This window comes from Pomacea canaliculata, linkage group LG3 (genome assembly GCF_003073045.1).
Source record: "Pomacea canaliculata isolate SZHN2017 linkage group LG3, ASM307304v1, whole genome shotgun sequence".
Lineage (NCBI taxonomy): Eukaryota > Metazoa > Mollusca > Gastropoda > Architaenioglossa > Ampullariidae > Pomacea > Pomacea canaliculata.
Window position 1 is genome coordinate 34,645,248 of NC_037592.1, and position 11,772 is coordinate 34,657,019.

Here is an 11,772-nt window from a genome sequence, read left to right on the forward strand (position 1 = left end):
CCAAAGATCCATGAAGTAAGGGGACGTTATAAACATTCAGTACTAAATGGACAGTTTAGGCTTCATGAATGGATGATTATTGCTACTTCACATTTATTCTGGGTTATTAAAGTTGAAAGTCAGCCAAAAAATAGGAGACTTGTAGCAAAGTCTGCTTTATTATAATAGAAATGATATAATCTTTGTAAGCAAATAAAATCACAATATTCAATAATTATTGCAAGCAATCAGTTATGTCCCTGGAGTTCACAAGTTTTTTCAGTGTTAAGAAAACCAAATGTCAACAATAAGAAGCATCACAGGCCACATCAAGCATCAAGAATATTCCTTTATGCCCTTAGACTGGCAACCTTGAACTCTGGTTTGATTTATTGGAAAGCAGATCCAACGGTCTTGGTAATAGTTAAAAAAAAAAAAAAAATAAAATAAAGGAAGCAAGCAATGATCTTTGGTTAAGTGCCATATGAAATAACCACAGCATGACAAAGTCTTGGCTTAGCTAAGTCAGAAACTGGGTTTAAAAAAACATTTTTGGTCAGATATTGTATTATAATTAAGATGTGTTTGTATTCCTGAAGCAACTCTGTGACATCTTTGCAATGACTGCCATCCTGTTGCCTCAGGAGTCAAAGAATTTTTTATAATATTGATGAAACAGCTCCATGCAAATCGAAAAAATATACTTTTTAGAATTCAGGTCTGGTAAGAAAAAAAATAAAAAAAATAAGCAATGAAAGAAAAAAAGGGGGAGCTATTACAGTAACTTGTGCCAATTTCAGCATTACATATTGCAAGTAAAACATAGAAATGATATTTATAATAATTTTCAGCAACTTTGGCTGGTAAAGCAGACTAGAAAAGCCATATGCATTTGCATAACAATATGGTCTTGGCAATGTGAAGGCATGGGATTACGGTAGTTTTAAGAAGTCTTTAAAAGGTAGATTGAAGGGTCATGTAAACAGCCTTTAAACCATCATTTGTTGCTGTGAATGAACTAAATAATTCAGCATACATTTACAATGACTATGAATTATACCTGATTATGTTAATAAACTAATCCCAGATCCTTATAAGAATTACAATTCTTTTAGTAAAAGACCATCTTTAAAGATCGAGTTATTGGCTTAAGTAGCGATTTCACCATTTGCTTTGACAGTAAAGTTTATTTTTTCTATGGTTGTGCTGACAGGATGTTCTGTGAAACTTGAACTTTATGAATATCTGGTAAGACCTGAAATATGTTTACTCCCTTTAATTATTTCATAGTTGTAATATTTGATACTGAAATATATGAACTTGTTCTTTTCACTAAGCTCTTTAAAAATGACCAACTACTCTAAAATGTTAGTCTTAGATGCCATCTCCTAGTGCACATCTGCTCAAAAAAAAAAAAAATATATAAAACTAAGCTGGCTCCCTTTTAAATGTGACAGGCAACTGAAAAACAGGCATTCAAGAAAGCTTCTTTTCACCACAGACACAAGCAATAATACTTATATATAACATGTATAATTTTCATGTATACTCTTCCACAACACTGCCTTACAACATTGGAAAATTCTTATATATCCATTTACAAAAAATGCATCACAACATTGTAAAATCACATAAACTATGAAGAATGTCCAGTTGCAAATTACATACAACACAAGCCTTTCAGGTCACCAAATGAGAGCTGGTACCAGCGCAAAGAGGAAAACACAACCATTAGATAAACAAGTAATAATAACTTTTTCAAATTGCTGACATTTATTCTGTAAATTTTATCAATAGTAAACACGCACATATGCAGGTATATATATATTTGCATGATCTCTCTCTCATACACACACACACCAGACATTAATCTGTTACAATGTCTTGCACAAAAAAACAATTTGCAGCAGACTAGAGACCCACACAACAGCATGAAATTGCCAGATATGTCCTTCACACTAGAATCATTCACTTGCATGCATCTGTATACACAGGTACACATATGTATCTATGTGAACACACATGAAAAAGGGAAGAGGGGGGAATTGGTGTTTAACGTCAAACCAACAACTAAGGCTATATCATGGCAAGGCAGCCAGCCCTGTAAACAGATGCCACATGCAGAGAAATAACAGCACTCCTGAGATGAAAGCTGAACCCAGGACAGCCAACCCTCACTGTATTGGTGACAGGCGCTAAGCCTTGCGCCACTGGTCTGCCCCATTAAAAAGGGGAAAGGAAGCATAAATGATTTGGTACCAGACACTAAGGAGAATAATTTTTTGTAATGTTCTTCGCCAAAAAAATCACATCGGGCTTCAGACAAGATCCTCAAAACAGCATTAGGTTTCCAGGTATGTCATTCACACTATAATCATTCACTTATAACTGTTAATAAATAAGCTATGTTCAAATAACCACCTTAAATTTTCTTCAGATGTTTGTACAGGTTGCTAACCTTTGGCAGGTGCATTGGCCTTCAAACTCACCCTGGTGATCTCGTCTGAAGGCATGCTGATTACCATGCATTAATGATGGTTTACATACCTTCTCAGAGCGCAAGTGGGGAGGAGGGGGATTAGTGTTTTACGTGGAGCCAGCAACTAAGGCTAAATCACGGCAAGGTAGTCAGCCTTGTAAACAGATGTCACATGCGGAAAAAGAACAGTGTGCCTGAAACTAGAGCTGAAACCAGGACAGACAACTCTCACTGTATTGGTGACTGGCGCTAACTGTTGCCCCTCCTCAGAGCTCAACAATAACGTTTTGTTAATAGTACTGTCAAGACAGTGATAGCGACAGTATATACAATAATGATTTACAGCTTCTTTACCGTCAAGATCTGCAGGTTAGAATATAAAATTTTGATCAAAGACATGAAGCTGCATTTGACACTGAAATAATGCTTTATCTATTACTACCATTTAGTTTAGAGTTAGAAATGACATGCCACTGGGTCTGATAACATCGGGTCATTTCATAATGTCCTGGAAAAAATTTAAGTTCCTTTGCAAACTTCAGTGTCTTTGCACCAAGGCCTGCATCTTAAATTTCAATGGTTACAATATTCCAGATGGGTCAAAGATTACACAACCACAGTAAGAAAGGTGCAATAAGCTGAGTATAAAACATCAAGACAAGAAAAGCACACATTTCGTTCAAATAAGCTTTTCCAGCATAGCCAGTTTCTTTGCTAGAGACAATGTTTATATCCAAGATTTTCAGTCATGGCTCTTGTGTCTGGTCAACTGCCTCAGACAACAACTGGGTACCGCTTGTCATACTGCTGTCACACCTTTGTGTGCTGTGTGAATCTTTCTCCACTTAAACTGTCTCTCTTTTACTGATTTCAAACCTGCCTGCAGTGAGAGCCTTTCCACTTTGTGCACTTCTACTGCCATTTACAAAAAAAATGAGATTCTTGCAAACACAGTTTTTAGTTCAGGTCTTTGCAGATGATTTGCAGTTTCCTTTCTGTTACTTGTTGTGAGTAGTATCACTATTGGAGCTGAAGTAACTGTTGACTATGTAGCTAGTTTAATAGCATGCAGCACAATTCCACGTCAAGTTTGATTTCATGTGAAGAAATAACCAAATGTATTCTGACCTTAAAAAAAAAAAACAACTCATTTTCACCTGGAAGTTTTGCTGTAAGGCAAATTATGATTGGCTGGCTTTGTTAATATGTTTTCATCGCATCTCTGGATTAACATTTATGGAAATTATTTATGTGAACATAGGTATTAAAGATGACAGACATTACACAGCAATGGGCTCTTGGTGACATCTTTAATTTCTCCTGAAGCCCTCTCATATCTCAAACTGCATGAGATAAAGCTAATGATGACACTCATCAAACGTCTTTCATTCCATGTGCCTGAAAACTGTTCTCAACACCTGCCTATTTAATATGCTGTCAGAAATCTGGCACATTTCAGGCAGTTTCCACTTGTTAGTTTGTTGCCAGTCAACCACAGAAGATACCGCAGCTATACATAGAACAATTTTGTTTCTTTTCAGATACCACACATCATATATTTGATTCAGCCAAGAAACTATCAAGACACAAGAGGCATACAACACATATCGTACAAAGAAAGAACACAATAAAACAACAAACTTGTCATAATTAGATTTTGAGATGGGATATCAAAAAAATGGCAGCAGCTTTTAAGAGTGCTGCATGTTTTATTACCTGATTAGATGAGCTGCCCTCTGTCTCCTGGGCTGAGCCACAAGTGCGTGATTTCATCATATATTTCAACCACACATCAACCACAAATCATTGTCTCCAGCTGACATGAAGAATGCCACTAGATGCTGATCTGCTACAGTTCGAGCAAAACACGTATGAAAAATTACACAAAATAACTCTGCAGAAGAAAAAAACCAACGATCCACTTCAAAAGGGACAGTATGAAAAGTTGCTATAGCATCTCTTCTGAGGCTGGAAGGATCTGAATTTTCAAAATCAGCTGCCAGCAAAGAAGCCACTACCAGCCTCACAGATGTTGTTTTCCTAAGATTCTGCAAAATGCCCTACTTGAAACATCAAACTTCTCACACTAGGGAAGGTGAGGAAAAAAAAACCCCCAATTACAACCATGACAAAGTTACATCTATTAAAATAAAACTGACACAAAAGTGCAACACACAAAGGTTTCATTAGACAGAATTGTATCTGTGTAATATTTCGTGATATTGGTCATATTTTAAAGATTGCCACAATGATATTTTTTTCATCTTTTTTTTTAAACACTCTTATTAGACCACCTCTATATCTTTGAGGACGGGAACTACAGTTCATCTTATCATTGCATGGCTCAAAATACTATTCTAAGCCTATCTTAAACGATCAAACCAAAACAAAACAACAAAAACACTCCCCTCCTCCTTATAACCCCCCTATATTTTAATTCTAGCAATAATCCATCTGAATCTGATTCCCTCAGATTACAAATGAACACATACAGCCACTAACTAATGTGCGCTATCATTACAATATACATTTTATCAAAAGTTTTCATGTCAACATGCCACTTCTAGGTAATTGTACTAGCCTCATAGACAATGATTAAACTCTATAAGTTTATAACAATATATTATAAGCACGATGTTTGGCTCATTGATGCAGAATACTCCAACTCAAAAGACATAGCTCAATGTAAAAATATAAGTGACTTTGAAACAGTAGGTATTTAAAGGAGGTTTGAAGCCACTATTTACAACCACTAAAACAATGTTGCTACTATTTAAAAAAAACAAAAAACAAAAAACCCTGGCCATGTACCTTATCAAAAATTATACAAAATATAACACCAGTCTCACTTTTCGCAATGGCCATAATTTTACAAGAGGTTTTTACTAAGATGCAGATCTACATACTAGACTCCCCAGCATTTCAGATAATAATCTGGGGCTATTCTGGAAAAAAATTATTTTGAATTTAAAAAGAAAAGAAAAAAGAACCCTCAATATGATTTTCAAATGCTGATGTTTGCATCACCTTTAGCATAAAACACTCTTTACATCATCATAATGTTTATGTTTTATGACTGCAACAAAAACTCAACAAATTAATAAGCTTTCCACTTCTATATTCTGACACACTTAATAGATAAACAAAAGTATTAGTATTTGTCATATTATGAAAATAAAACACAAATTTGTGAGATCTATTGTCACTTTCACTTCATAAAAAATGTAAAAATGAGTTTTCTGTTAAATATAATTTCTATTTTTAGCAACATCCAGCAGTCACAAACATGAAAGTAGCATGACAACACTGAACAGTATAATTTCCCAAAAAGAAATGTTGGTAGATGGTTAAGCTGGATAATCCAGCTTACTGTGTTCAAAAGGTTAAATAAAAAACACACAGACAAAACAAATTTCAAAATTACCTTGAAATTAATAATACTAAATATGTTTAACTTTCTTGGGCCAAAGAACTAAAAACTCCATCACCCGCGAAAAAAATAAAAAAACAACTACATAACCACATTGTCAGTAACATTTCTTCCTCAAATCTAGATCTTTGTAAATTGCTATGGTTATCCGAAGCATAGATCTATCTCTGATAACCATAACAACACTGTAATGAGCAAAAAATACTCATACAATAAAGCCCCACCCAAATGTTCTTCCACACAGGGAAATGCACTCTATAAATTCAATAATAATGTTATAAAATACAAATCTATAATTGTTTAGTATGCAACAGTTGCTGAGTCTGTAATAGTTTGAATTCATTTATTACATCTCTATCCACAATACACTGAAAGTGATGAACAATAACAGTGACGACAACTAAATCACCAAAAGCCACAGTGTCAAGCTTACACCAATGTATGACATAACCTGCAACTTGTTCCAGTCTCATCTGTTGAGCAGAAGATACTGGATCATGGAGAGAGGCAAAGGCAAGGACTCTGTATTCTTGACAAAGTGTCGACCAGCTGCCAACCTGGACACACAATGTCTCAATACACACTTGCACTGGTGCTGCAGAGAAGGAGGACAGCGTGTCTCCTCCTCCAGGAGTTCCAGAATGCTGCCATCAACATCACTGTTTACCAAAGCAGCCTTGACTGTTCGCATCTGTGACATCGGCACACCGGCCATTAGAACCAACTTGACGATCTCCGAGTTGCCATGCTTCACTGCCCAGAACAGCGGGCACTGCTCGGCTGAGGCCCAGGGGTTGGGGCTGCGCAGCGCGCTGCCATGTACGATAAGCATTTTGATGATCATGGAGCTGACGCGATACATGAGGGCTGCCAACAACGGCGTGCAGTTATACCGGTCGGTGAGATTGACGCTGGCACCGTTGGCAATGAGATATTCCACAAAATCTGGCATCTGCTGCCGGGCTGCCACCCACAGGGCGGTATGACCTTGGAAATCCTGACAGTCGATGTCCGCACCTTGTTGCACCAGAGCCGCCACGCCCTCCAAGAAGTGCAAGCGACAGGCTGTGATGATGGGCGGCTCGACCCGCCCCAGGTGATCTTTGCTGATCATGTTTAGATCCATGCGGCGTGTCCGCTCGTTATGGCGCATGAACAGGTGAAAAATATCGAAATGTTTCTTGTACAGCGTTAGCGACAGCGGAGTAACGTCCTTAATGTGGAAGTTGAGATCGAGGTCTGGGTAGGACAACAGGATGCCACGGACTGCTTTTACCGATCCTATTTCGATCGCAGTGAATAAATCGTAGGCCAGGTAGGACTGCACATAACGGTTTGAGGTCTCGAATGTTGTTTGCGTGGTACGTATCATGACGACCCTTGTGGGGCTGCTCTTGGCAAGCACAGCAGCCATTTGTCGAAGTGAACGACCACAGAGTCAAACGTGCACTACTCCGTTATCAAATTCGTCAACAGCATAAAATTATCTCTCCTTTTATTCAGTATACTTTCAAATCTTAGTACGTTACTGAAACAAACTTTCAATTTTTGAAATACACAACAGTCAACACCAGATCGCCGCACGTCCAGATCGTTTTTAATAACACAGTGCTCATTACACTCCAGCCATCACACTATCGAGTCCTCCATATTATTTGCTGCATGTGAGTTTGTTTTAGCAGGTTTAAAGCAAAACTAGATCATGCTCTGGAAATCTATGGTGTGAAAAGTTACATACATCTTCACTCAATGCGATGTAAGTACACAAAATATGGAGGTGTAAATAAAAGTACAGAATAAAGTCCAATCTGTACAAACAAACATTGTAAATGCGGTCTAGCTCTTTCTTCAGGGGAAGCTACTACCAAGTTGAGTTCTTGAAAACGCTTGTGGTGGCAACGGGGACGCGCTAGCGAAATGCCTACAATTCTTAGAGCTAAATGCATCGTTACAGGTGAAAAAATCATTTTCTTACAATTGGCTATTTAAATTTCGATGAAAGTTTTTTTAGTTTTTATTTGTTTAGTTTACTTAAAATCTGCTGGAAGAACCTCTTCAGTGTTGTATGAGTACATTCAAACTAGACAATTTCGGGAAATGTTCTGTAATAGACTGATTATATGTGTGTGTGTGTGTATATATAGTGGCTGAACTATCCATTGTGATTTAATTTTTTTTTTAGGTGACGCAGGTGTTGGCAAAAGTTCCATCTGTCAGGTATTTCACAGTGATTCATCCCATTTTCCCAAGAATTACACAATGGTAAGTGTTTGGTCCAATAGATTTGTGAAATGTTCTGAAACTGCTGATATGTAGATCCTGCAGAGAACAAGAGAGCAGAAGAATATATTTGTAAAAATTCTTTTTATTGACTAATTTATCATTTACCAATTTGTGATGAAACAATTGCTTCTTGAATGTTATTATTGTGTCATGATTAAAATAAGCTTTTATTTTAAGTTTTTATTATGCTTTCATCAGATTAGACCTTCTCAATCAGCTGTTTACAAAGTAAAAAAAAAAAAAATAGTGGGCAAATCTGTGGTCTCTGTCATGAGGGCAAAATAGGATTGCATTGGACATTTATTTACACATCTATTTAGTATGGCTAAGGGAAAGGGTGAGTGAGGCAAGAAAGTCCAGTACTTCTAAAAATACTTTATTACCTTTTTTTAATACTTTCAGACAGTAGGTGTGGAACTGCTTGTGAAACCAGTGAATATACCAGATACACGGGATCAAGTAGTAAGACTATCTTTATTGACAGTTGCTGATTATCAGTTTATTGGTAATAATAAAGTTGAATAGAACTGAAGACACCCATCTTTCTTTTACAATGAAAATATGTTGCAGTTTAGTTTTACGTCTGTGGGTGATTTTAGATTTCCATTACAGCCTATTTTTTTTCAAACTATTACTCTTTATTCTTTGCAGGAACTGTTCTTGTACGATTCAGCTGGCAAAGATGTTTTTTCTGAGCAAGTGACTAAATTTGTAAGTTCATTTTTGCTGTTAAAATTTGAGGAAAAATATATTGTACACCACTCTTCCACCTTACCCTCAAAGATGAGTTCTGTATGGTTTGAAGCAGCTAGGCTTGTTGTAAGACGTTTCCATAATTTGGAAATAATTAAATGTTAGTAGAGAAAAAACGGCATGCCTGCAACAATTTTAAAACAAAGATATTCAGATAAGCAATCTCTTACAAATTTATTAGAAATAAGAGACATTTTGAAAAGTATGATAGCGTTACATTTCTTCAAGAGGATTTTTTATGTCCTTTCTTGGATTCAGTGGGAGCATCCAAACCTAGTCATGGTGGTCTATGATGTCACCAATGAAGCATCATTCACTAACTGTGTGAGATGGCTGGAGCGTGTGTACTCTGTGAAGCCAGATGTCAGTTTGCCAGGTCAGGAGCAACTCAGAATTTTCTTTTGTATGTAGTAGCTTAGATTGTGCTGTTCTGTACTAACATTATTGTTCAGAAATTAAACAAAAATGTAGGACCAATCACATGCAGAAATGATAGAGCTAAGGGGTAGTTATATGAAGATTTTTTTTAATGATGTCTCATCAATCTACCTGTTGTTGACAGGAGTTCTGGTGGCAAACAAGACTGACCTTGACCAGCGACGTGTTGTCAGCCCAAAGCAGGGCAAAGAGCTGGCATTGTCCAAAGGCCTGGGATACTTTGAGTGTTCTGCGGTAAGTATATTATGAAAACAACCAGACCACAAACGCTTTCAGTTTAAATCACTTTTTTACCCAAAATTGACATACATTTAGTGTCTATTTTGCAACAACTAATGCTTCAATAACCAGAAAACATTTTATCAGTTTTTTAATGGCAAAGCAGAGATTTTATCTTTTTCAGTCAGGGTATATCTAAAGATAATTATGCACCAGTATACATGAACATGTGGTTTGGGGTAGTGCAGAAAATTCAGGTGTCTACTAGACTTAGGTAATTCTATAGCCCTTCAGTCATTCAGGAACAAGGCGAGATCACTCTTTATCTTGGGACCAGCATTTTTATAAGAGCAGTACCCATCTTTGCTGTCTTATCTTTCCAAACTCCATTAAAGGATAAAGTACTCATTCAAAATATACTGGGGGAAGTACCCTGGGATGTGGACAACTTGTCTGAGAAGCAGCTTGAACTTAACCACCAAGACCAAATTGACCATGGCATGACCAACTCATCCACAGCCATACTTTAGCAGGGAACAATAATGAACAGAAACAAAATAATCTTTTGTCTTTATTATTTTTTTATGCTTGTATCATTCTGTAGATGTCATCCATGCATTTAAAAGTGGGTAAAAAAGCAGCTGAGCTGCACGTAGTCACATTACAAATTCATATAAAGTAGTAGTTTCGTCTTGCTTAGGTTCAGCACTTGAATGATGCTTGGCTTTATGTTGGCAATACTTGACATTAGCAGTTTCTGTCACTGGTGGTTAAATTGTCTTTTGGCAGTGGTCGATTTAGTCTTGGTGGTGGTGAAGTTGTCTCTAGGCTGTGGTAGAATTGTCCTTGTCAAATTACTTTATTTAGCTTTCCTGTTTGTTCGATCTCTCCCTTAGGTTCACTCTCCTATGGTTACGTCATCTGTAACAGTCCCTAAAAGAAGTCTTAGTTTGTTTTTTTTAGACTTACCAGATGCATTCCCTCCCTGAAGAGATCTAGTTTAGAAAAAGAAATCTCCAGAAATTAGATAGTGTTAGGCATAATGAGCATTCAGGGAAGAGCACTGATTGTCCCCGAGTGAGTGGCCCAGTTGCTTAGTGATGGACGAATTATATACAAATTGAGGTAGTAGAAACCAAACTTTTGTGGTCATGTCAATGGGCAAATTTTGAAGAAACAGTGATTTTAGTTTTTGTTTGTGTTTTTTTTTTTAAATTACAACTGTACGGATTTAAAAGGATGATAGAGTGCTATGTACATGATAATATATACATTTCACATTTTGTGTCATTAGCTTTCTCTCTACAGTGGTTAACCTTGTTGCATTGTCATACTACCTGAGCATTAAACACCATTTTTCATTCGAAAAGATTAGTTTATAAATTCTCATCTTTCTTCTTATTTCCAGAAAGAGATGCAAAACATCGACACACCTTTTTATTACTTGGCAAACGAGTTTCACAAGTTGTACCAGGAGCGTATTCAGATATTTTCATCTTTCACCTAAATCTTATCTTGGCATCTAATGCTCAGAATTATTGAAATCTTCATAGCCCGTCCATTATTTTTTTTGGCCGATATGGTTGATTTTATTTATTGTAAATATGTTGTTTTGACTACATTCAGCAAGTGTAATTAAAAGTAGATTTTGTTCAAGCAGGAAAGTGGTGGAAGATTTTTATCTGCTTGCCATTACTTTCACCTTTGGTATTAGCTGCATAGTACTGACCATATGATGATTATAGTTTATACTGTTAAAAATCAAAACTATAAATTTGGCCAATGCTTCTCATGATGTACACGTGATTATATGAGGGAAGTGACACTACCAAGGGTAAAATGCTACTGACAGAAATTAAAAAAGAGAATCTGACCTTCTTGGTAATGAACAGATAGTTTTGTATGAAGATCTGAAACTGGAATCACTATCTTTTCAGTTTGAGTAACTCAGAGTTTAAGTACAAACAAGCCTTTTGTAATTTTCTGGTTAAGTTAAAAATACCCAGTTGGGAACAATATGCAGTTCAGAAGCATAGGGCAGTACTTCACTATACTACAAAGATTATATAGAGTAGAACGTCTGACAAATAAAGCAATATAAAAATATCTTTCATTTTATGGCGTTGTTGGTCAATTTCTAACAGTAAGCAGTATGACAAAGCATTACATTCATTATTATCTTGATAAAATG

General features: G+C 36.4%; 2 protein-coding genes across 3 annotated transcripts; one reads left to right on the forward strand and one right to left on the reverse strand.

Moving 5' to 3' along the window:
- Nucleotides 1-128: 128 nt before the first annotated feature.
- LOC112558599 (serine/threonine-protein phosphatase 6 regulatory ankyrin repeat subunit C-like) lies at nucleotides 129-7,722 on the reverse strand. Its single transcript, XM_025229139.1, has one exon. It carries the CDS (start codon nucleotides 7,300-7,302, stop codon nucleotides 6,358-6,360), a length of 945 nt encoding a protein of 314 aa, XP_025084924.1. The 5' UTR covers nucleotides 7,303-7,722; the 3' UTR covers nucleotides 129-6,357.
- On the forward strand, nucleotides 7,084-11,687 carry LOC112558600 (intraflagellar transport protein 27 homolog). Of its 2 annotated transcripts, none has more exons than XM_025229141.1 (8): nucleotides 7,084-7,203; nucleotides 7,741-7,842; nucleotides 8,071-8,150; nucleotides 8,574-8,633; nucleotides 8,823-8,882; nucleotides 9,183-9,300; nucleotides 9,487-9,596; nucleotides 10,990-11,687. In XM_025229141.1, the coding sequence occupies exons 2-8, from the start codon at nucleotides 7,806-7,808 to the stop codon at nucleotides 11,086-11,088; spliced, it is 564 nt and encodes a 187-aa protein (XP_025084926.1). In that variant the 5' UTR covers nucleotides 7,084-7,203; nucleotides 7,741-7,805; the 3' UTR covers nucleotides 11,089-11,687. The 2 variants fall into 2 exon arrangements, with proteins under 2 accessions (XP_025084926.1, XP_025084927.1); XM_025229142.1 differs by having other exon boundaries at nucleotides 7,112-7,203; nucleotides 7,729-7,842.
- Nucleotides 11,688-11,772: the final 85 nt, after the last annotated feature.

What these genes read in the sequence shown, in the direction of transcription:
- LOC112558600 (XM_025229141.1), top strand. Translation starts at nt 7,806, where the DNA reads ATGCCTACAATTCTTAGAGCTAAATGCATCGTTACAG. An exon ending in CAGATACACGGGATCAAGTA is followed by an intron (nt 8,634 to 8,822) that starts GTAAGACTATCT and finishes TATTCTTTGCAG; the next exon opens with GAACTGTTCTTGTACGATTC. An exon ending in GATACTTTGAGTGTTCTGCG is followed by an intron (nt 9,597 to 10,989) that starts GTAAGTATATTA and finishes TCTTATTTCCAG; the next exon opens with AAAGAGATGCAAAACATCGA.
- LOC112558599 (XM_025229139.1), bottom strand. Translation starts at nt 7,302, where the DNA reads ATGGCTGCTGTGCTTGCCAAGAGCAGCCCCACAAGGGTCGTCATGATA.